This window comes from Schistocerca cancellata, chromosome 3 (assembly GCF_023864275.1).
Source record: "Schistocerca cancellata isolate TAMUIC-IGC-003103 chromosome 3, iqSchCanc2.1, whole genome shotgun sequence".
In the NCBI taxonomy this organism is placed as follows: Eukaryota; Metazoa; Arthropoda; class Insecta; order Orthoptera; family Acrididae; genus Schistocerca; species Schistocerca cancellata.
The window spans coordinates 511,417,793-511,444,684 of record NC_064628.1 but is presented as its reverse complement, the minus strand read 5'-3'; the positions used below and the strand labels follow the sequence as shown (position 1 = coordinate 511,444,684).

Genomic DNA, 26,892 nt, shown 5'->3' with positions numbered 1-26,892 from the left:
CTTAACACCGTAGAAGCAAAATTTTGATGGGAAGTGGTGCAGGTGGGTGAGTTTTTATACCCCAAATCCCATATATTCTTAACAAGTTACCATTTCACTTTAAAGATGAATAAATCCCAGAAAGCTCATGTTATTTTACAACCATAAACAGAGCACAAGGCCAGATGCTGCATGTTACGGGTGTGGACTTTAGTGTCAGTTGCTTTTCACAGGGTCAGATCTGCATGGCTCTCTCCCTTGTTGGTGAAGCAAACTAACTTTCTTTCAAGTCCTCAATCATACTACTTCAAACATTGTATACAAAAAAGCTTTAGACATCAAAGATAAATGCACATATATGAGGTATCAGACACAGCTGCAAGTAAATACCTGGGCAACAATAAGTTTCTCAGCTGGAATGGAGTAATTACAGCATTATATGTCTATAGTTTTATGGTGACTGGGTTTATTTGAGTACCACAACATGTGTGGGACATGCATTCTTCCTATATTTTGGCTAATTCTCTGTACTTCCATAAAGTTATGTCGATTTTGATGCTGTAGTCGAGACAGCATAAGTAGATCCCTGTCACTGTGCAGCATTGTTGCCAGTTTTCAGCTGTGAAGCCGTAATGGCTGCAGGTGAATACAGTAGCTGTCTACAGAGCAGTGACAACACTGAGATGTTGCCACATAGATGTTTACAAAATCATGTTACGTTATTGGATGAAGCAGGCACATGAAGCTACAGCACCCAGCCTACTGCTACTATCAGGGATCAACTTAAACTGTCTCAGCAATAGTTTTGTGCCACAACTCCTGTGCCACGCAATAGTAATGGTCTTGCCCCCATGTAGCACTTACCTAGGCAACTCAAATTCATTGCACCCAAATAATAATAATAATAATAATAATAATAATAATAATCATTATTATTATTATTGTTTTTATTATTATCATTATGCAGCTTTTCGCGGGTGATGCTCTAGTATACAGAGAAGTTGCAGCATTAGAAAATTGCAGCGAAATGCAGGAAGATCTGCAGCGGATAGGCACTTGGTGCAGGGAGTGGCAACTGACCCTTAACATAGACAAATGTAATGTATTGCGAATACATAGAAAGAAGGATCCTTTATTGTATGATTATATGATAGCGGAACAAACACTGGTAGCAGTTACTTCTGTAAAATATCTGGAAGTATGCGTACAGAACGATTTGAAGTGGAATGATTATATAAAATTTATTGTTGGTAAGGCAGGTGCCAGGTTGAGATTCATTGGAAGAGTCCTTAGAAAATGTAGTCCATCAACAAAGAAGGTGGCTTACAAAACACTTGTTCGACCTATACTTGAGTATTGCTCATCAGTGTGGGATCCGTACCAGGTCGGGTTGACAGAGGAGGTAGAGAAGATCCAAAGAAGAGCGGCGTGTTTCATCACAGGGTTATTTGGTAAGCGTGATAGCGTTACAGAGATGTTTAGCAAACTAAAGTGGCAGACTCTGCAAGAGAGGCGCTCTGCATCGCGGTGTAGCTTGCTGTCCAGGTTTCGAGAGGGTGCGTTTCTGGATTAGGTATCGAATATATTGCTTCCCCCTACTTATACCTCCCGAGGAGATTACGAATGTAAAATTAGAGAGATCCAAGCGCACATGGAGGCTTTCCCGCAGTCATTCTTCCCGCGAACCATACGCGACTGGAACAGGAAAGGAAGATAATGACAGTGGCACGTAAAGTGCATTCCGCCACACACCATTGGGTGGCTTGCTGAGTATAAATGTAGATGTAGATGTAGATTACAATACGAGAGGAGAAAAGTTGCAACTCACCATATAGCGGAGATGCTGAGCCGCAATAGGCACAATAAAAAGATTCACACAAACATAGCTTTCGGCCATTAAGGCCTTTGTCAGCAGTAGACACACACACACATACACACACGCACACAGACACTCACGCAAGTGCAACTTGCACACACATCTGCAGTCTCAGAGAGAGCTGAAACTACACTGCGAACAGCAGCACCATCTTTTTATTGTGCCTATCATGGCTCAGCATCTCCGCTATATGGTGAGTAGCGACTTTTCTTCTCTCGTATTGTTACATTCCATCCTGGACTTTCCATTGTTTGATATTATTATTATTATTATTATTATTATTATTATTATTATTATTATTATTATTATTTCTCCTCCCCTCCCCCCCCCCCCCTTTCCCATGAACATATGGTGAGTAGCAACTTTCCTTCTCTCAAATTGTTACATTCCATCCTGGATTTTCCATTGTTTGATATCATTACTATTAATATTATTTTATTTCTCCCCCCCCCCCCCCTTTCCCACGAACATATTGTCCCTGTTTGCTGCCTTAGATTCATCCGCTTACTTATATATTCATGTGTTTTTCCCAACCATAACCACTATCATAAGACCCTATACATGATGTGTGTACATGGCATTTTGCTGTTTTACAACCTTCCACATCTTTATACTTAATGCACACTTTATTTAAGCCCCTTATCTTGGTGGCCAACTTATTTTGCTACAAATTTATTTTCTCATAAGCCATCTCAAACAATTATTCACTTCATTTTTGCTCTCTTTTCTGTTTTTCTTTTTAAACTTTATTGTCTCCTTCAGATCAAAATCAATTCTATTATGGCTCAGATCTAGGAAGTATTATGCTTTTATAGCTTATTCTGTGAAATAATGCCAATCCTAAGGGCCTGGGTTCGATTCCCGGCAGGGTCGGAGATTTTCTCTGCTCAGAGACTGGGTGTTGTGTTGTCCTAATCATCATCATTTCATCCCCATTGACGAGCAGGTTGCCGAAGTGGTGTCAAATCGAAAGACTTGCACCTGGCAAACGGTCTACCCGATGGGAGGCCCTAGTGACACGACATTTAGATTTTGTATGTTAAGTTAAATGTAAAGGAGTTGATTAATGGTGTGTATACTACCACTGCTTGAGCTATTACTGACTGACATGGAAAAGTACTTACAAAGAAGAAACTGACCAGAATGTTTTATGCACTTGCCAATACGTAAATTAAAATATACATTCTTATTTTTGTTATAGAACTGATATTTAATTGCTGTGAACATTTTGTATTCCCTCTATAAGTGACTAAAAATTGTATAAAATCTTAGTTGGGGGAGGGTGGTATGTGCAAGGCTGAGATACAAATGTACTGCCACACTCTTCTTGAACCCCTTGTTTGCCTATTGTGGTTTATAAACAATGGAGTACAATATATCTTTTTTCCAAGTGGTTTATAAACAATGGAGTACAATATATCTTTTTTCCAAGTGGTGTTGGGACAGTCAATAATTATCAGTTTCTCAAACAGATGACAACTCAGCTTATTAGCACTGAAATTTGAATCAGGCGTACTGATACTTAAAGGAAATGAGATAACATTGTAAGATTGACTTCAAAGCCTGAACACTGCCTTGCCAACATTAAAATTTATAAGTTATTCAATAGAGAAATGTGGAAAGTCAGCAGTGTAAGGAAAAGACAGATTGCTGCTTATCATAAAGATGACATGTTAAGTTGTAGACAGGCACAATTAAAAGACCCTTACACATCAGCTTTCAGCCACAGCTTTCATCAGAAAAAGAGAGAGATTCACACAAGCAAGCACACCTTACGAACACATGACTGTCATCTCTGGAGACAGCTGACATGCATTTGTGGTGAGCTTGCTTGTGTGAATGAGTGTGTGTATATCTCTTTCTTTTTCTGACAAAGTCTGCAACTTAAGAAGTCATCTTTATGGTAAGTAGCAATCTATCATTTCCTTACCTTGTTTGTATAATTACTGATATATTTAGGATTTTGTGTGTGTTTGGTAAGTTATTTGTGCACAGTGATACATGGTAGTGGCCATATATGCCAAAAATCAGCTGATTGTGATCGTGGTGGACTAAAAAATGCAGCCTAACTAAGGAAAAAATGTAAATAATTTAAGAGTAAAGGAGAGCACTCACAGAAGGAGCATAGGTGTGTCTGGGATACCTGTGCCATGGAGATTTTTCTTTCTGCAGTACCAAGTTTGTGAGGGACAGGGACTGATAGAATCTGAAAATATGACGGTCATTGTGAAAGGAAGGACGGAGTCCACAGAAGGGAATGTGTATGCTAAGATTGTTGGGGGACCTGCCCGGGTAGTTGCGCCTATACCCCCATCCTTGGATTGAGCCTGCCTGGTGGGCTAACGACGAGGGATTAGTGTGCAGGCCAGCATGGATCTGCTTTTTGGACAGTTTCCCACGTCCCACTTGGTGACTTCCAGGCTGCTTCACATGTTCTGCCTCTGATACATGCTAAGCAAACATTTAGAATACTTTCCCATGCATGCATACAGAATTTACTGTATATGCAGAGAGATTGGGTACACTGCTGCTGTCCTTGGGGATATGAATAGGAGACTTATGACCATAGCTGTTTGGTCTTCTTAAACACTTATTCACCATCAGCTATGGGGGGAATTCCATGGCTTATGCAGCATTTAAGGAACAGGGTGTATGACTGGGCCGTAGCTAGGGACAGGGTACTTTTCTGAAGTGTCCCAGATAGATGGAGCATGGAGCTATTTGGGCTGTCACTAGGAGAACATAAAGGAGACGTGGCAAACGGCTGAGTGGAAATGTTAGGTGCTTTAAAGGGAACTGTGGATAACAGGGAGAGGGTTTGTAGAATGAAAAAGCTGAACGAAATTTTCCTGAGAATTATGGGATAGGTCTCTGGCTTAAGAACTTTCAGTCACACATAAATTATTGTCACATATGGGGGAAAAGAAAACAGATGTAAAATTATGATTGGAGCAGTCTGTGAGGATGTAAGAAAGGCTCTGCTATAATGTAAATATAAGTTGTTTACATTCTACCAGGACCTTCCTTACCATAAGAAAAAATTGTGTTATATGTGAAAAGTTGACAATGGCTGGGAGAGCAGTATGCTGAACCCATACATCCAGATAATGCTATTTGGCATGGGGTTACATTGCGACCAATACCATAGTACCACGCAATCCTCTGGGCCTTAAGTAAAGTTTTGTATTTTTGTTACTTAATAATTTCGTACAGGCTGTGAACCTTAGTTCTAAGGAACTACTAAAAAGCATTAACAAGATCTGATCAGTTTGTGTCACTGAAAATGAAATGTTGGGTTTTGTGTTGGAGTGTATTTGACAGTTCAACTGGGAGTTTCATAGACTTGCCTTCTGTGTTTATGTAGTGAAGTCAGTAAAGCATTTATTCTGCAATTGTGAGATTATTTTGTAAATTACTTAAATGCACATCTCTTCAAATACTTACTTACTTACTCCTTGGCTCTACAGCCCTTGAAGAAGGGCCTTGGCCTGCATCACAATATCCTGCCATTCTATCCGATCCATGACTCTTCAAATGCTATTGAAATTTTATTCCTATTTCAAGCACACTTACTTCACATGGTATTTGTTGCTAGTTTTAAAAATAAATGTAGTGTGTACTATAATTTATGCAACTATGATAGAAGACAAAAATAATTTTAAAAATGTGAACTACAGTTTACATAATCATATTACAACACATAAAAAATTTTCATGCAAACTTTGCGCCTCCTTTTTTAGAGCTCTGAGTGGACAGCTGTATTCTGGTGCAGAGGATTTCTTGCAAGGCAAGAAGTGGCAATCTTACCAGATTCAAAATAATATTAAAGTCATTACTTATTAGCAATGTGTCTGACACATCATTTGTTAATCTGTATTATAAATATGCCTCTCTACAAATGTGACCATGCAACTAATGGTGGTGTTGCTGTTGTTGTCTTTATGCCAAAAGGTTGTTTGATGCAGCTGTTCACACTAGTCAGTTCTATGCAAGCCTCTTCATTTCTGCATAAATATTACAGCCTACATCCACTTGAAACTGCTTACTGTAGAAGAGCCTTGGTGAATGTGCACACATTCTTTCATCCATTACTACAGTCTGATTTCTACAAAAGTTTTATATAACTTTTACTATCTGTGGTTTATCCTTCTTAATGTCAGAGTTTCAGAGAAAGTATTCTAATCAGTGTTGCCTTTCTTGATCCTCTCTAAGATAATTGATAGGGTCAGTATTGCCTCCTATGTATCTACAGTCCAGCAAAATCCAAACTGATCTCTTCTCCTTCAACAACTCTGTCTGTTCTTGATGTTAGTATTTTGCAACCAAGGCTAATTAAACTTGTGGTTGGGTAACATTCCCACCTCTCAGCACATGCCTTCTGAGGTACTTGGGTTATTACATTCTTTTTGAAGTTGTAAGCTCCTTACTAATTTTTGGTATTATAGTTTGTTAATATTCAGACATTGAACTGATTGATGAGTAATGGGCTCTCATCCGTATGTTGCATTATTAGCTGAGGCTGTGTGCTTTAACAAATGTCATCATGGTTAGATTCCTTGTTTTAAATAATGTATTACCTGCACTGGCTTCGCACAGGTAGCATTAAGACAACACCCATGCTCAGATGAGTAAGAAAACTTGGGCTGCCATTACTGAAAAGTGGGTCCAGGTGCTGATACACCTGCCATATTCTCCTTATTTGACCCCTTCTATTACCGCATTTGGAGCGATGGCAACTTCCCATTGCAATGGCGGGAACGTGTCATCGTTCCAGTGCTAAAGCCTGGGAAGAACCCACTAGATGTTGACAGCTATCATCCCATCAGCCTCACCAACTTTCTATGCAAGCTGCTTGAATGTGTGGTGACCCGGTCTTGGGACCTTCTGGCTCCGTCCCAGGGCGGTTTTCGCCGAGGACGCTCCACTATTGACAGCTTGGTGTACCTGGAGTCTGCCATTCGATCAGCTTTTTCCCAGCGACGACACCTCATTGCCATCTTTGTCGATCTCACGAAGGCCCATGATACTACTTTGCGACACCACATCCTCGCTACTCTGCATGAGTGGGGTCTCTGAGGCCCACTCCTTATTTTTATACAGAAATTTTTACCACACCCCACTTTCAGAGTTCGCATCGGTGCTTCCCATAGTGCACCCCATATACAAGAGAATGGGACCCTGTAGGGATCTGTCCTGAGTGTCCCACTCTTTTTAATACCCTTCAGTGGTCTCGCATTAGTAGTAGGATCGTCAGTATCTCCGCTCCGTTACACTGCCAATTTTTGTATTTCGTTCTGCTCCTCGTCTACTGTTGCGGCTGAATGCCATCTGCAGGAAGCTATACGGAAGGTGCAATCGTGGGCCCTCACACACAGCTTTCAGTTTTCTGCCACCAAAACTTTTGTGATGCACTTTTGTCATTGTCGTACTGTCCACCTTCGTCCAGAACGTTACCTCGATGACCAACTACTAGATGTAGTGGAGATTTACCGCTTTCTGGGACTGGTCTTCAACACCCGCTTAAGTTGGCTTCCCCATCTTCTTCAGCTTAAGGACAAGTGCTGGCGGCACTTTAATCTTATTCGATGCAAGAGCCACACCAACTGGGATGCTGATCATTGTACACTGCTGCAGCTGTACCAAGCCCTTGTACAGTCCCGTATTGATTACGGGAGCGTGGTATATGGTTCAGCAGTCAGCAGCCCCCTCTACACTGAGTGTACTAGACCCCATCCACAACTGTGGAGTTTGCCTCACGACTGGTGCCTTCCAATCCAGCCCCATGAACAGCCTACTAGTGGAAGCTGGCATTCCTCCATTGCAGCTCCGGCGGCAGCAATTGCTCAAAAAAATGGTTCAAATGGTTCTGAGCACTATGGGACCCAACATCTGAGGTCATCAGTCCCCTAGACTTAGAACTACTTAAACCTAAAGACATCACACACATCCATGCCCGAGGCAGGATTCGAACCTGTGACCGTAGCAGTCATGCGGTTCCGAACTGAAGTGCTTAGAACCGCTCGGCCACTGCGGCCAGCAGCAATTGCTCACAAATTATACCGCCCACATACATACACTCCTGGAAATTGAAATAAGAACACCGTGAATTCATTGTCCCAGGAAGGGGAAACTTTATTGACACATTCCTGGGGTCAGATACATCACATGATCACACTGACAGAACCACAGGCACATAGACACAGGCAACAGAGCATGCACAATGTCGGCACTAGTACAGTGTATATCCACCTTTCGCAGCAATGCAGGCTGCTATTCTCCCATGGAGACGATCGTAGAGATGCTGGATGTAGTCCTGTGGAACGGCTTGCCATGCCATTTCCACCTGGCGCCTCAGTTGGACCAGCGTTCGTGCTGGACGTGCAGGCCGCGTGAGACGACGCTTCATCCAGTCCCAAACATGCTCAATGGGGGACAGATCCGGAGATCTTGCTGGCCAGGGTAGTTGACTTACAACTTCTAGAGCACCTTGGGTGGCACGGGATACATGCGGACGTGCATTGTCCTGTTGGAACAGCAAGTTCCCTTGCCGGTCTAGGAATGGTAGAACGATGGGTTCGATGACGGTTTGGATGTACCGTGCACTATTCAGTGTCCCCTCGACGATCACCAGTGGTGTACGGCCAGTGTAGGAGATCTCTCCCCACACCATGATGCCGGGTGTTGGCTCTGTGTGCCTCGGTCGTATGCAGTCCTGATTGTGGCGCTCACCTGCACGGCGCCAAACCCGCATACAACCATCATTGGCACCAAGGCAGAAGCGACTCTCATCGCTGAAGACGACACGTCTCCATTCGTCCCTCCATTTACGCCTGTCGCGACACCACTGGAGGCGGGCTGCACGATGTTGGGACGTGAGCGGAAGACGGCCTAACGGTGTGCGGGACCGTAGCCCAGCTTCATGGAGACGGTTGCGAATGGTCCTCGCCGATACCCCAGGAGCAACAGTGTCCCTAATTTGCTGGGAAGTGGCGGTGCGGTCCTCTACGGCACTGCGTAGGATCCTACGGTCTTGGCGTGCATCCGTGCGTCGCTGCGGTCCGGTCCCAGGTCGATGGGCACGTGCACCTTCTGCCGACCACTGGCGACAACATCGATGTACTGTGGAGACCTCACGCCCCACGTGTTGAGCAATTCGGCGGTACGTCCACCCGGCCTTCCGCATGCCCACTATACGCCCTCGCTCAAAGTCCGTCAACTGCACATACGGTTCACGTCCACGCTGTCGCGGCATGCTACCAGTGTTAAAGACTGCGATGGAGCTCCGTATGCCACGGCAAACTGGCTGACACTGACGGCGGCGGTGCACAAATGCTGCGCAGCTAGCGCCATTCGACGGCCAACACCGCGGTTCCTGGTGTGTCCGCTGTGCCGTGCGTGTGATCATCGCTTGTACAGCCCTCTCGCAGTGTCCGGAGCAAGTATGGTGGGTCTGACACACCAGTGGCAATGTGTTCTTTTTTCCATTTCCAGGAGTGTAGTTTGCCTCGCCATCCAAATTACAATATTTTTTCCCCAACACGGCGGTTCTTCTCCTGCAACAGCGGCTTGGAAATGGGCTTACCTTCGCCGTCCATATCCGGTCACTTCTTCATGAACTCGGTGCTTCCCCCTTACCACCTTTCCTGCAGGCCCATTTCTGTACACCTTCATGGTCCATACCTCGGCCACAGCTTCGGCTGGACCTATTGCAAGGCCCCAAAGGCTCATTTCCACCTGTAGCCCTTCATCGGTCTTTTATCTCTCTTCTTGGCCAATTTGAGGGCTCAGAAATAATCTACACCATGGACCACTGGTTGATGGTCTTGTTGGTTATGCATATGCTCACATTGGCCGTACTGAACAACGCTTCTTGCTGGATGGCTGCAGCATTTTCACTGCAGAGTTGATTTCCATCTGTCGTGCTCTTGATCACATCCACTCCTGCTCTGGTGAGTCCTTTGTCATTTGTAGTGACTCCTTAAGCAGCCTACAAGCTCTCAACCAGTGCTTTCCTAGGCATCCTTTGGTAATGTTAATACATGAGTCTTTTTATGCCACCTGCACCAGTGGACGCTCAGTGACCTTCATTTGGACCACAGGCCATATCAGGATACCAGGCAATGAGCTTGCTGACAACCTGGCCAAACAGGCCACCAATAAACCATCTCTGCAGATTGGCCTACTGGAGACCGATTTGCAAGCAGTCTTCTGCCACAAAGTTTTCACAATCTGGGATACTGAATGGCGCACTCTTAGTACACCAAATAAACTCCATACTATCAAGGAGACGAAGAATGTGTGGCGGTCATCCATGCAAGCCATTCACGGGGAATCTGTTGTCCTTTGCCGGCTCTGCGTTGGCCATACGTGGCTAACACATGGCTACCTTCTTCATCACGATGACCCACCTCGGTGTCGCTGTGACTCCCTTCTGACTGTCGTGCACATCTTGCTTGACTGCCCAATTTTAGCTGCTCTGCGGTGGACTTTTAACCATCCCAGCACCCTGCCTTCGGTGTTCTGTGACAATGCCTCAGCGGCACATGTAGTTCTACGTTTTATTAGTGAAGGGGGTTTTTGTCATACCGTCTAAGGGTGGGTGTTTGGCCTTCTCTCTGGGGCTTCCGCCCTCCCTCCATTTTAACTCTGTCACCCTTTCTTTTCATTTGTTTGTCTTTGTGTTCATCTTTTCCCTACATGTGTTGATCTCGCCGTGTCCTTTTGGGGTGAGCATTTTAATGTGTTGCAGAGTGGCTCGCTCATCCTCTTTTATTCTTGTGATCAGCCATCCCAGACCATCTGCTCTATGGTTTTAATGCAATCTTGTGCTTTTCCTTATGGTGTATGTTTTCCCTGGTTTTGTTTGTCCCATTTGTTTTCTTTTTGGGTGTGGTTCCACATTCATTTTCCCCCTTTTCCTTTTCCAAATGTACTTTGGGAGTTGTTTTACCCTGAGCCTTGTTTGCGTGTGGAACAAGGGACTGATGGCCCTGTAGTTTGGTCCTTTTATCCCTCAAAACAACCAATCTGATATGGACAGACGTGTCTAGCTGGCCCTCGGTGTGGATGAGATCAACATCGAGGAAAGTAGCATGGGAATCGAAATAGGACCTGGTGAAATTCTATTGGGAGAAGGTATTTAGAGAATTTTTGAAAATGGATCCATCATATAGAACAACCCTGTATTGTCAACATTTTATGTAGACTCTTTTGTGTTGCAATTTAACAAGAAGTTTTAATTTATTTTTAGTTGTGCTTTTTATTTTTCTCTTGCTTGTCTATTATTTACAGTGTGTACTTTATAGTGTAAGTTCTACTTATTTTTAATCATGTTATTTGTTATTTTAGTGCATTTTAAAAGCTTTTAATGTAACGTGGATGGTATCATTCATTTTTGAATTGTGGGAACTTTTTATAAACTTTTTAACTTTGTAGTAGTGTACCATAAACATAAAATTTTACTGCAGTCCTTACCGAGAGCAAAAAATACTAAAAAAAAAATATTATTTTCTCACCCATTCTAGATTCAAGAACTGAAGCGAGTGAGTGCCTTATCTACCTCTGCGGACAGTGCACACATGCTTACAGCAGCCTTGATGAATGCAAACAACACATGATGCAGGTTTACTCACCACTAATCAAACTTTTGTATTTTTATTTAGCTGTATTGTCATTTACATAGCTGAGCTTCAGCAGGAGCTTTCCTGTACGTTTGTATTTTTCCAAGTATTGGAAATTATGACAATACTTGTGAGGATGCCTGGCTGTAATATTTGAGAAAGCCAGGCAACAAAGGCAACTGAAACTTAAGGATGATGCAGTTATAATGGCCAAAAAGCTTCAGCAAACCAGAAGCATCATGAAATTAAGTGTCTTCAAGTGTGCATTGTTGATAAGATTGGTTTTGGTGTTAAGAATGGAGGACTTTCCAGTCTTTGTACACATGAGCAACAAAAGACCTCAATATATAGATACTTCATTGCCCATGGATTATCTACTACTGTTAACAAATGAATTAATATCCATTTGAAATTCTGCTTTCAGTGAAAAATGATGTCTTAATCACTTCTTATCTCCGACCAATTCCCTTTTTAATGAAGTACTTAAAAAAAGCAGAGAAGAATTAGTTGGACTCAAAATTGAAGCCAATAAACAGAAGCAAATTCTTAGTTCCTGGCGTGATTCCTGGTATTGAGATAACGTTTTCTTTTAACTAAGTGTACACTACAATTAACATTTTTGGAACACATTAAAATTGTGGTCTAGACTAAGTTCAGTGTTTTTAGGAAGCACATTCTGAATAGTCTCTCTCTCTCTCTCTCTCTCTCTCTCTCTCTCTCTCTCTCTCTCTCTCTCTCTCACACACACACACACACACACGGAAAGTGATGAGGAGAACAGAATGGTCACTACACTGACTCGTGTTAACTCAGTGTGCTTTGAGTTGCAATAGCAAGAAAGTCATCCTGCTTCTTGTTCCCCTACAGTTCAACATTCTAAATGAACAGTACAATTGAAAATTGTGTTAAATGTGTAATCAATTCTGGAATGTGATTTTAGTGTTCATTTGCTATAGATACTATCCTTGAATTTAAGCCACATCTGGTGTACACTTACATAGTTGGGAAGGGTTAGAGACTAGCTCTTAGGAAGTTGTCAAATGGATTTTTATCTGCTTTTTTAAATAGATACATTTTGCATTTACTTTTGGTGGATTTGAATGTTGTGATGGTCAGTTTCACTAAAACTACCTTGTACTCACTAACCCCTGTATCCATCAGGATGCTCCCTATTTTGCTCAGGATTATTTGTTGCTAATAGGTCAAGTATTTTTTTGCGATCATTTACTCTTTGATTGGGCTCCTAGAATAATTGCTCAAAATAATTTTCAGAGAAAGGTAAAATTTCTGACAATGTTTTGTATCTACCAGCAGCTTTGAGCATCTGTTTTTCCCAAAGTATCAAGAGTAGATTGAAGTCAGCACCTACTATAATTATATGAGTTGGGTACCAATTTGAGATGATACTCATGTTTTATTTGAACTATTCAGTAACTGAATCATCTGAGTAAGGGGGTCAGTAAAAGAAACCAGTTATTAATTTATTCCAGTTGTCAGTTATAACCTTTACACATACTAACTTACAGGATAAGTCTACTTCAATTTCATTACAAGATAAGCTACTTTGTCCGCCCCAATAGCTGAGTGCTCAGTGTGGCGGTCTGTCACGTGAAGGGGCCTGGGTTCGATTCCTGGGTGGGTCGGAGATTTTCTCTGCTCAGGGACTGGGTGTTGTGTTGTCCTCATTATCATTTCATCATCATCAGTGGAAGGCAGCAGGAAACCACCACTGGAATCACTTCCGTAGACGCTCATGTGGTGGACCTCTCTGACGAGGCTTCCCCCATAACAAGACCTGCTGTAAGACAGAACACGAAGTAAATACGTAAGCTACTTCTAACAGCAACAAACACACCACCTCCAACTGTATTTAATCTGTCCTTTCTGAACACCACTAGGGCCTTGGTAAAATTTTTAGCTGATCCCTGCGGCTTTAGCCAGCTTGTATCTGTAACAATTTGAGCTTCAGTGCTTTCTATTAGTGCTTGGAGCCCTGGTTCTTTCCAAACACATCTACAACAATTTACAACTACAATATTGATTGTTCCTATGTTTTAACCTCTTCTCTTTGTTCATTCTGCACTCTTTAAGACTGAAATCTTTTTTTGTTTTCCTGAGACCCTCTACCCTAAAATACTGTTTGATCTGTTCAATACAGCCCGTGCTACCCATGTAGGCCCTTCCTGTGTATAGTGGACCTCTGACCTATTAAGGAAAACACGAAACTCCACCACTCTGTGAAATACTAAGTTTAGAAATCTGCAACCTAAATGTTCACAGAACGTCTGAGCCTGTACCAAATGTCTGAAATTGTTACTGTTGACAATGTTACAGATTGTGAACTCTGCCTTTGTCTTGTCCACAAGACTGGAAGTCTTTACCACTTCAGCTAGCTGCCCAAAACGAGAAAATCTCTTCCAATCCAAAGCAACCACTTGCAGCCACCACCTGCAGTTGGCTGCTCACTGTGCTCTTCGTGGCATCTGGAACGGTATACACAAAGATTTCACAGTGGATTTCTGCCCCTCCTTGGCAGCCATACCCCCAAGAGGTCCCATTACATTCCTGATGTTGGAACTACCAACTACCAACAATCCCACATCCTCTGTGGATGCCCAGATCTTGTGGGTCAAGAAGCTTTCTCTGGAACAGAGTGCACCTAGCTAAGGATCTTTGTCAGCCACAGATAGTGCCTGAAAATGGAATGATCATATGTTGATCGTCGGTAAAGCAGATGCGAGACTGAGATTCATTGGAAGAATCCTAAGGAAATGCAATCCGAAAACAAAGGAAGTAGGTTACAGTACGCTTGTTCGCCCACTGCTTGAATACTGCTCAGCAGTGTGGGATCCGTACCAGATAGGGTTGATAGAAGATATAGAGAAGATCCAACGGAGAGCAGCGCGCTTTATTACAGGATCATTTAGTAATCGCGAAAGCGTTACGGAGATGATAGATAAACTCCAGTGGAAGACTCTGCAGGAGAGATGCTCAGTAGCTTGGTACGGGCTTTTGTCAAAGTTTCGAGAACATACCTTCACTGAAGAGTCAAGCAGTATATTGCTCCCTCCTGCGTATATCTCGCGAAGAGACCATGAGGATAAAATCAGAGAGATTAGAGCCCACACAGAGGCATACCGACAATCCTTCTTTCCACGAACAATACGAGACTGGAATAGAAGGGAGAACCGATAGAGGCACTCAAGGTACCCTCCGCCACACACCGTCAGGTGGCTTGCGGAGTATGGATGTAGATGTAGATGTAGAAACCTGTTTGTCAGATGAACTAGGGAGGCCCTTCAGTTGACCTCCCCTGGAAAGTCTTTCATTGCGTGCCACAACTTGAAACAACCTCCGACTCGACCATGGGTGAGGGGCCATCTTCAATGCAAGCAGGAACCAGGGCCATCACTGTAGTGGACTGATCAGGAGCACAAGGGACGTGCTGGACATACCTTGCATCCCCACAGCCAGTCCCTACAGCGATGCTCATTGGCAACAACCTCAAGCTATGTGACTGAAACCAGCATACTAAAAACTGCAGAAATATGTATTACACAGTTATAAAAGATGCAGACTTGTGACTACTAGATACACAAATATGCAAGAACAGACTAAAATGCATGCAGTAAATAAAAGATAAGTCGCTTCTTGTTGTTCGAAGCTCATTTCAACTCACAAACGAAACACTGTGCTCAGATGTGCTGCTTACGACATTGGAGCTGCTGAGTTCTACGACTGTAATTGATTGCTCACACAAAAACAAATAACATCAGTGTAATGACATCAGCTGATGACCATTATCTTCAAATTAAGTCTCAAATGTACCTCAATGAAAATGCAGCAGAACTGTGTGCTGCCTTTTTGAAACCAAATGAGAGGGCTGTGTTGACCCAGACTGTGTGAAACCATCTTCACATGATCCATTTGGTCTCTTGGCATCCATTATGAACAATAGTATTGATCCCTCAGCACCATGGCATATGAGTTGGTGGGTAAGGAAATAACTGGAATGGGGCCTCAATCGACTGCATTGGACTATCTTTACTAACAAGTGCAGGATTTGTCTGACACCAGATGATCATAATAGAAAGATGCAGAGGGGCCAAATACCAAGTGTGCAACTCAGGCATGTGATTCAGTGGGTTCTGCAGGGAGTTGGGCCCATAATGCTTTGGACTGGTACAGGGTGCATATGACCCGGGAATTTTTTTCATCTGGGAGAAAACCGGGAAAAACCCGGGAATTTTATAGAATTCTGGGAATTTTTCATTGTTTTAGTTTGCAGTTAAATTTTTGTACTTTTGACTGGTAAGAATCAATACTCTAACAAAGGATATTACTGTATCCTGCTACTGCAGAATAATAGTGCAACAATAAAACGTGACTGAGAAAAAAAAGGAAAATAAACCATAAATTGAAAAGGAAATGTGCCATATACAGCAACAAAACACAGTGCTCATACAAGTGTTTGCCAACAGCAAAGTGTGTAAAAGGCTTTAGGAAGACTATGCAATGCTTCGTAACAACAAATTGCCTCCGATGAGCATGACATCACAACTGTTTACATTAGATTCATTTTAGCAGTTACGAGTGGGCTCATGCGCATGCGCAATTGGGTGGCGTATGAGTGGTACCCTCTCCCATTTCTGGCTACATAAATGTGGCTGTTAGCTGTGTAAGCAGTCACAGGAAGCAGCTAGATGCAACCGGGAAAAATATTGCTGCCACCCCAAAGCTGCAAGATTCACGTATGTGCAGCGGGTCTGGATCTGTGAGGGAGGGGGGGGGGGGGGGGGGGGCGCCAAATTCATATTGTTGAGGAGAAAAAACCTTGTTTCACAAAGTGCCTAGCATCCAGCGCACATTGTTCTATCCATTACTCATATGGTTTTGATGCGCATCCCTGTTGGTTTATGAACACACTCGGTAAGTTGATTTCTGAATTAATCATAAGCCGCACGGTGTAGCCATGTGGTCTGAGGCGACTTGTCCCTCACTGCATCTAGAAATAAAGTTTCCTGCAGACAAAAGAGGACCGGGCTATACAAGCTGAGCGGAGTAAAGTCGAACGAAGTGAACGCCAATTGCTGTCTGATTATGTTGTTGTTTGGGTTTGCGAATGATCAGCGTTGTTATAATTAATAGGGAAATCCATAGATTCAGACAACCAGAGTGGAAATAAATGACTAACAGGAATAACAGGCAAGAAAGATTATGTATTATCTTCTCAGTGTATCCAGGAAAATGAAATTTTGTCAGAAAATGTTTGGCCAGATCGCTACACTAGTAAGGGCCAGTTGTACAGTCCCCATCTAGCAGCAGCTTAAGTTCTGTTCTGGAAGTAGTGCAGAAAATGGTTTGTACGAACATAACAACGCCTAACCAGATAACAATCAGTGATAACTAAACCAGTGATTCTGGCACGGTTAGTGAAGTTAACCGGTGAATAAGTTTTGACAAAGGCAGGAATAGTTCCAGAATTAGTCATGACGAGATTGTTTGTTAGAACGAAGAAGGAGAAGAAATGTGGACATTACACAAATTAGGGAAGAATATGATGATTCCAAATTTATATAAAAATCTCATACTACTACTTTTCGATCTCATGCTTGAGAAATGGGAGTGTATGAATGAAATGTGAAACTGTTTTCTAACATAAAGCATTTTGCTTGTATTAGGCCTAATAGGCATTTTATGTTGGTCTTCGTGAATTATATTCTGTCGTGTTATAAAAATGACCATTTGTGCCAAAACACTATTTGGTGTGTGTTACAATTTCTGCAGTGTTAGAAAGACCTATTTTGTTTTGCCTAGAAGACAGTGACAAAATAGATGTAATCAGATCGAGAAACCACACCAGTCTTGGGTACTATTTGTATTAACAGCTTACGCAGTATTAGACAATGTTATTTCGATTTTTCATATAGCAAAACATTCGATGAACTTTGATGAGGTAATTGATTCTTTCGCAGAAAGGAAAGCACGCCATGTAAAGCTGTAGCAGGATTAGAGAGAAAACAATGCTAGGAGCTAAGGATTGAAGAAATGTGTACTGTATTCCTTGTCTCTTGTCTTTACCGGTTTTATGTATCCTATATTTAATTTTATTTCACCCAAAACAGAAAGTTATTAACTAACAGGCAATAAAGAGTGCAAATTTTCTGAAGAGTTCTTGTTCTCCCGACTACAAATAATCCCATCCAGTATTAATTGTGAGATTTCTTAAAAGTGGGGCATGATGTCAAACCGGGCGACTGGTAGCAGGAGAGGCACCACAGGACATTTTAATTTCCACTGCTCTGAATATAGATTGATGCCATCCAATACAAAATATACACGTTTCAACTCCACAGAGCGAAATACAGCGACGTGCGATAGAAGAATGCTGTGTGAGGAGGGGTGGCACTGCACTCTGGAACACTTAAGACCAAATAACATGTCTTACATTTCCTCGAAATTTATGTTTTATGTACCAGGTACTTCAGAAAGCTGTGCACTACAAAATGAACATATTTTTGAAAATTTGATTTTTTTTTAATTCAAGGGAGGGGGCTAGGCTGGGCGGGGGGGGGGGGGGGGGGGGGGGGGGAGGTGGGTGCTATCTAAGTATTGCCCCAGTACGGAAATATTGTAGATCCGAGGCTGATGCGCAGAGCAGTCTGAGTTATAGTGGGGGGGTGTGTAGTCTCCACGTGACCCATGTTTACATTTAGTGATTTTGCTGTTTCCTCTTCGTTTACTGCTCTCATGTCAAATGAAAACAAAATGGATTTCTGCGGTGTGGAGCTATCAAGTGAATTAAAATACATTCACATAATTACGGAAGGCTAATATACGTTATTAGTTTCAGATTTTATTTGATTTCCACTTTTCTGACAACCATGCATTAATTGCCTTGTAGAACAATGAAGTTATTTTTGTCGGTTTGCTAAAGAAATTTGGTTTTTATCAATCTTTTACACTGAGGCAGTCAATGTGTTTGAAACAAAGTGTTTAGTTCCACACTATTGGCTAATTTCAACTGCTCACTGCATTTCAAGTGCATCTTCTAGCACGTTTTTATCTTCTAGTACGTATGGCATTATGCCATAAGATGGAATCAAAAATGAATTAATACATTACTGGTACTCCAAGAAAATTTACCTCCCAAAACCCACACCGAAAAGCTTAATATCAGGTCGAGGCCTACTTCATTGGGAATCTGGACATACTTATGTGCTCTTGAAGTATGCACTTTAAATGTGCCATTTTAGTATGGTTCACGAAATTCTGATGCTCTTGGAATATCCTATGATGTCTTTTTTTCTTTTATGACATAATGCAAGATCTTTTAATGTTTTACACGTACGAACATACGGGCTTCCTGTGTCATAGCAGCTGCCAAAGCACGGTGGCACCAGTTGTCTGGTGCTCTGTGACGACTACTGAAGCGAACATATTTCTAACAGGTCACAGGAAAATATTGCGAATGGTGGTTTGAAAAGCGTTACTTTAATGGTAAATTTCCTTTTACGCAAGTTGAACTATGTGCGAGAATGTACGATGAATTTCTTAAATCACAGTGCATCTGGTGACTATCCATTTAGAAGTATTTCGAGCCCATAAGATCAGACATTCATGTCGTTATCATGAGCAAATTGATGTAGTGCTACAGGAAGCTCTTTCTACTCTGTGGTAGCTAATTTATTTGTGAAAAACTTTGAGGACAAGTCACTGGACTTGGCTAAAAATTTTACTGGCACATTTGTGCGATATATCCTAAAGTGTAACATGCGCAAAAAATATCAACATTATATGTGAAAGTTTAGCTTCTCTTGCAGCTTATGAACCTTAGAGACCTTAGAGAGCTTTCACATATTATATGTGAAAGCTCTGTTTTTCTTGTAGCAACACTATGCATATTAATTGAAAACATTAACTTTTCCTGTTTGTGTATCCGCGCTACTTAACAGTGATGTTACTGTTAGTTAACTACATCACGTGTCCTGTGGTTTGAATATCTGCTGTCATCGGCTGGTGGGCTATGACTGGCTTATAAAAGCACATCACAATCTCGATTACAGTGGTTCGGAAATTAACATGCAGTGTTTGGTGGAATTCGAATTTATACTTTCATATACAAAAATATGGAGTGTACATGTTGCTGCACATAAAAAATCTTTCGAAAAGGAGTTTTCTTCGCTGACTTTCGTTTTCTAAAGTGCCGGGAAATTCTACGCCCATGTATAAAAACATAACCATTCAAAGGACAAGTTTTACAGTTCTGAGGGAAAATATACTGTCACTTAATAACACGGAAGAAGTGTGTTTTCGTCCGGGATAAAGTGTACTTTTAACTGGGAAATCCAGGAAAAATCCAGGAATTTTTTTTTCTTTGTCCGCATATACACCCTGTGGTATCATGGACTGATATTGGATGCCTCTAGATGTTTCAAGGGTAATCTGACAGCTGTGCAGTATCAAGGAAAAAATAGGTTAATGGACCTACAATAAAAGAAGAAATGTTTGTACAAAAGGCTAATTTATTATTATTATACACCTTCCACGGCTTGATTGGTGATGTTCCCCAACTGTTTGAAAATAAGTGCAAGCTTTTCTTTTTTGATATATTGTAAGATAAATTTAATATGTTATGGTAAAAATTTGTTCCTGCCATGTTTTTAACAGAGATGTATTTACTTTCTCCATGAAAGTCCATTTGATTGACTGAGTTTAATATGCTGTCTGCAGATTTCAGTCTGCCTTCTTAGTTTGAAAGTAAAGTTTTGCTCTGCTTTTAAAATTTCTTTACATTTTTTCATATCTAGAAATGGGGTTTCAATTAAATACTTGCATTTGCTATATCAGGCAGTATTTGACAGGAAATAGAATGTAGATGAAATGCTTGAAAAACTGCTAATTGCTGCAATCAGCGATTATTACTGTTAAAAATAAATCATTTACAGCAGCTGTATCAGTTTGTAAGCAGTCTTTCATATGCTATAAGTGTGTATGCATTCATTTATTATTGGGATTTTAAATAAATTGTATGAACAGCTTCAATTTTTTTTCCTTTGTTGCAGGATCATGATTTGATTTTGCAAGAAGAAAATGAAACAGTTACCCAAGAATCATCAGCAGATGAAGCTCCCATGACGAAGGAAAAACAGGATGTAACTGTGATTCAACAGACTCAAGCAAAGGAATTTTTGCTCAGCATAAAGAAGAAACAGCCAGAATGTAAATTTGTGTATGTGCCTAAGTAGAAGTTTTTGAGTTTATTTATTTATTTGTTTATTCATACAGTGATCATCTGATAATGATATAGAATTTGAAATCGTAATACAACGAAGGTAAATAACTTAGCTACACACACACACACACACACACACACACACACACACACACAATACAGTGTAACCTTGCTTTTACATTACCGGAATTAATGTTTTCCCACCCTTTATGACATTTTTTATTGTTCCCATCAAATTTCCTATGGCCACAACGTTAATTTGGACCCGACTTTGCATCAACATATTTATAATTTTCCCGTAGTTTACACATTACAAAAGAATGTTCGTGGAGAAATAAATGACACTGGCATGATGTTGGCCATCCAGTAATGTTTACAAATATTACATGGTTAAGTTTCTTAACACCAGGGCACTCAACTCAGTGGATATGAACCAGTAAACATTTAAAAGTTGGTACAATTTGTGCCTTATCTCCCCCTGCGGCCAAGCTCCACTTGGTGTGGTGGTTGATGGTAGTAGCTAGGTTCGTTCGAGTAAAGATATCATGACCAATCACAACCATTTCCAAACTGTCTCTACTGTGCAATTGCAGTTTTGTGATTGTTGCGATCATTGTAACATCTTCGTCGAAGCATATTTAGCGTGTTTTGGTGTTCGGCCACTTGTAGCACTAGCTGACACTGTCATTCACTTTGTTTTGCTCAGATGTTTTTAGTTTAAACACAGCACCGGTTACATAATTTTTTCACGCTGAGCAAAATGTATTTCGAGAATTTATTCTCATCGTCAAGTGCAGTATTTACGTATGTAGTTTTTGTGATGTTACACAAACAAACAATGTGAGTGATACCAGAATGAGATTTTCACTCTGCAGCGGAGTGTGCGCTGATATGAAACTTCCTGGCAGATTAAAACTGTGTGCCGGACCGAGACTCGAACTCGGGACCTTTGCCTTTCGCGGGCAAGTGCTCTACCAACTGAGCTACCCAAGCACGACTCACGTCCCATCCTCACAGCTTTACTTCTGCCAGTACCTCATCTCCTACCTTCCAAACTTGCCCGCGAAAGGCAAAGGTCCCAAGTTTGAGTCTCGGTCCGGCACACAGTTTTAATCTGCCAGGTAGTTTCAATGTGAGTGATAGTTTTCGTGTGTGTGGTTGTCCACATAACTAAGAAGGCACAGCACCAGATAACCCAAAAAGACAACTACAGTGCAAGGGACACAGACTAACACATATTCAAAACACCATACAAAATACTTATCCTCATATTTGCACTTGACAACAAGAAAAAATTCTCGGAACGTGTCATGCTAAGCCTGGAAAAATACATAACTAGTGCAGTATTTCATTACTTAAATAATGAACGACAGCTGCAGGCTTTCAAAAACGTCGATTATGACATATGAAATTGAGTCAAAGGTTCCTACTTCCCAGACAGTTATCAGTTCTAGTTACATCAGCAGTTTTTATTAGATAATAAACTTTTATTTGATAATGAGCAAGTCCCTGAGAAGCCTTTTGATGCATGTTATGTTCATATATCATACATAAAGTGTGAAAATGCATGGGAGTATCCTACATTAATCGTGCAAACAAAGTTGACACTTAGCGTGGTGGTTGATGGGAACAACTGTAAATGGGAAATGCCTTTACGGTCACTCCGATCAGCTACAGTGCTATGTGTCAACTTTGATTGTGCTTGCAGTACATAACTTTTACAGCTTAAAATGTTATTTCCCACATTTTACATTTTCCCGCATTTTACACTATTTTTTTATGTCCCTTGAAAAGTGTAAAAATGGGGTTGCACTGTATGTATGAGGACGTTTCTCAAAGAGTAGGACAGTTATACCAAGACTGCTAAAACTTTGCACTTGACATATGCATTTCTGGTTGGCAGTGTAGCAGTATAACAAGTGAAGAATGAGTAGCGTGAGGTACTGGCATGCGGAACAAACCAATCCTGGCTTAGTACTTGCTTCCAGTTCTGATGTCAAAGCTCCTGCGTTGTTGGCTTTGCTTTGTGTGTACATAAACAGCATGTGTTGCAGTTGGTTTCTATTGTGTGCTTGAGTTATTCTCTGCTTTAGAAAATTCTGATAAGTGAAAAATGTCACACATCTCGCCTAGTGACAATCCTTTACGTCAAAGTGTGCTGCTAAACAACCAGTCACTAGAGTTACTATGGAGGACTTGTGAGTTTTACAGTCAGAAGAAAGAATATGTAAGTATTCAAGTACAGCCATCAGTTCCCGCTGATGAAGTAATGGAACACATGTCGAAAGCTCTTGGACTTAGTGCAAGAACAGTAGTAAGTAAGGGAGTGTTACTGCAAAACATGAGATATGTAGACATGAGGTGTATTGGTTCTGAGGCATCTTGATCTAATAATGTATTTTTAGCGACTTCTGGAAAGAAGAAAAAGTATGCTCATGCTGTAACTGACTTAGATTCTTTCCACACTGATTCCATTCCCAGGCATATTTATGCTTACTACAGCAGAAAAGAATATCTTACCATAGCAAAGTTGCTAGTGTCATTAAAAGAAAGTGAACTTTTCAGGGGTGGGAAATTGTCACAAAAAATTGTGCTGGAAAGTATGGGTTTCCATTACAAAATGCCAGACAGACACAAAGTCCTGTTAGAAAAGTCGCATATTGTAACAGCTCGAAGCATATTCTTGCACAAAATTGTGGGCGAGGACATTCATTCCATAATATGGCTAGATGAAATGTGATTTAATGCTGGGGAAGCTGTTAGTAAGTGCTGGATGGATGACACTCCAAGCAGCACGTATTTGTGGTCATCAGTTGATGGGAACAGGAGCAAGATTAATTGTGGTCCATGCAGGTTCTTCCAGCGGCTTTGTTCCTGATGAACTTTTATTTTTCGGTCCAAAAAGACAGGTGATTACCATGAAGATATGGGGACTACACATAATTTGTTGAGTGGGTCAGGAACCTTTTAAAACAGTTTTCTGCCCCTACAACAATTGTAAGAGACAATGCTCCATATCACTCAGTGATACTGAGTGAGGCACTACCCACAAATGACCGCAAAGAAGTTGTGGTGCAGTGGTTACAGGCACAAAATATTGCTGTAGTTATGACCACGATGAAACTTCTGTTATGTTTGCTTCTTAAAGGAAATATATTACGATGCCTACATATTTAGTAGATGAAATCGCCATGGAGCTGTGTCATACTGTAATAAGCTTCCACCATACAACTGCCATTTCAGTCCCAATGAGTTAGTATGGACTGGTGTGAAGACATACATAAGGAACAGTAATAAGTCCTTTACAATAACAGAGCTCGAATGCTGCTGTGTGAAGCTCTTGTGACTGTAGATGCAGCCTCGTGGAGGAAAAAGGTCAAGCATGTTGAAAACTTTATTTGAACAGCACAGACAGTGGAAGGTATTATTAGTGACCATGATCAACTTATGATTTGTCTTGGTAAAGGTACGTTTACACTGGGATACATGTATCGCGACATGTATGAGCGACATGTCAATTTGACATGTCGCGATACATCACCTCATACAAAAATTCACGGAACTTGTATGCGGACCCTCGAGCTCATACATGTCACGTATACATTTTGTATATCGCTTTTTGGCCATATACGCGACATGTATGAGCGACATTTGAACTCGTGCATGCGCAGTACTATCATTTCCTGTCGTCGCCTGCCGCTTATTTTGACGATTAGCGCATGCGTAGTACCAGGCTCTTTGGCGGCTGTTTGAGTTTTGGAGGTGCCGACTATCGTTTCGACGTTAATGTATCTGCATAGAACATCAAAAAGTGCCATATGCAACATTATTCTTCGTGTTTGCGAGGCCATTGTGCAAGTTTTATTCCAAGAAGTGAAGGTAAAAGTTTTATATATATCAGAGTATGTAATACATTCTATAATTTTTTCATGCATCTGGCACGTATATCAATTTTTTGCTATTATTACAGCGGCCTCGTGTGATAATGTTGACAACGGATGCCGAGAATCGTGTGTGAAACGTTGGCATTAGCAATCGCGCGACAATGCAACTGTTTTGCAATGAAATCTTCGTTTCAAGAGGAATCCCCAGTGGCCAAAAAACGGAGTGTACTGCCAACTGATCCTCTGGTGGAATCGCTTCCCGAAAGTTTGTGTTGGTTTTGGACACAAGAGGAGCCACAAGTGATAACAAACCGCGGAAATCCTCCATACTCATCCCAACATAATTTCTAAAATATGCGCCATCCTTTAGCGTTAATTCGCGAGAAACTCTCTCTGCCACCATCTACGCTTCCTCCGCCTTTTCTTCCTATCATCTTCCAAAAGAGCAAGTGTACCAGCACATAAAAATGTGAAATCTTTCAAATCGTCATCAAAAGCTATCGCACAGTGATACATATCAACCAGTGTAAACGCACGCTCATACATGTATGAGGTTGATACAAGTCGCGATACATGTCGCAAAGTCGCATATACATGTATCTCATACATGTGCCGATACAAATGGCAGTGTAAACGCACCTTAATAACAACAATCAAAAAAATGGTTCAAATGGCTCTGAGCACTATGGGACTTAACATCTGAGGTCATCAGTCCCCTAGAACTTAGAACTACTTAAACCTAACTCATCTGAGGTCATCAGTCCCCTAGAACTTAGAACTACTTAAACCTAACTAACCTAAGGACATCACACACATCCATGCCCGAGGCAGGATTCGAACCTGTGACCGTAGCAGTCGCCAGATTCCAGACTGAAGCGCCTAGAACCGCTCAGCCACAATGGCCGGTATAACAACAATCAAGATGGTTTTTGACATTAATTTCAACAAGAGTGATGATGGGGAGCTGTATGGAATTACCTACAGTGAGAAGTTACTATCTCAGTTATTATTTATTTTCTAAACTATGTACCACATTGTTTTTAAGATACCGGTCATCATCAAATGCTTATTTTGTGTATTTCTTTGCTCCTTATCAAAAGCGTGCGCTTTGTTGTCCTGATTTCAGCAGTATTATGCAGCTGTTTATTTGATGTCATTGTGGTAGCAACTGAAAAACAAATTTTATTGCTCAGTAGCATATATTTACAAAGTGGAAAGGAACTCCTTGTAGTCTGCTACGTGTAAAGAGGCTTCTGTTGCAAAGTCGCTGTTGCAGTATAGGCAACCTAACTTGACATAACGCGAACTGTCAAGTGCACTGTTTTGCTGGCGCAGATATAGTCAGCTGTGGTCTTCCTTAAGGAACCATTTGCTTAAAATGATTTAGAAAAAGCGTGGATGTGGTTTGTAGGCAGTCTCCCACATCCCACTAGGTGTATAGCGAGCTAGCTCCCGTGTTCCACCTCGCAAACATTTAGAACACTTTCTCACATTTTCACACAGAAATTACTCTATACAAACACAGATTGAGTACACTGCTTCAGCCCGAAGGGAGAGGGGTGAATAGGAGACTATCAGATTAGCTGTCTGGTCTCCAAAAAGTGTGGATGTGGTTTGTAGGCAGTCTCCCACATCCCACTCGCAATCAGAATATTATCAGTGTGTCCTGATTCAGGCTTCCGGTAGTTTTCTGCTTCCTAAATCCCTCCATGTTGATGACAGGATGTTCTTTTTTCAACAAGGTAACATCAGCTTCCTTCTGCCCAACATGATGTGCTTCACTTTATTCACTGCTTCACAGCCCATTCCATCTGGATTCTTTGTACCAGTTCCAACTTATCTGTATTGCACAGGTGGAACTCTTTATCTACAACATACCCTTCCTTCCCATAACCACCCTTGCAGATAACTTTATTAGTCCCTGCCTCCCATCTGCCTATCTTTTTTCCTGCTTCCACTCCAATACTCCACATGTTGTTTATCTCACCAACACACGTACAAATCCTTTCCCCTTCTACTACTCTCGTCTCATTTCTCCCTCCTGCCTCCTCTCTCAGCACAGCCTCCTGACATTGCATCTAATACCCTTATCTACATCTACATATATGCTCCGCTAGCCACCAAACAGTGTGCGGCGGAGGGCACTGTTCGCGCCAAAGTCATATCCCCCCCCCCCTCCCCCCCCTCTGCTCTACTCACGAATTGCACGAGGGAAAAACGACTGTCTGAAAACCTCAGTATGAGCCCTCATTTCCCCTACCTTTCAATGGTGATCATTGTGTGATATGAAAGTTGGTG

The 26,892-nt window shown here is 41.6% G+C and overlaps 1 protein-coding gene across 1 annotated transcript in view; it reads left to right on the top strand.

Annotated features, from left to right (window-relative positions):
• Window positions 1–26,892, top strand: part of LOC126176387 (zinc finger protein 569-like) — a 137,739-nt gene that overhangs the window by 84,303 nt on the left and 26,544 nt on the right. Inside the window, exons 7-8 of the mRNA XM_049923545.1 lie at window positions 11,380–11,477; window positions 20,541–20,707. Of these exons, the coding sequence (XP_049779502.1) occupies window positions 11,380–11,477; window positions 20,541–20,707 (265 nt within the window). The remainder of the gene's footprint in view (window positions 1–11,379; window positions 11,478–20,540; window positions 20,708–26,892) is intronic.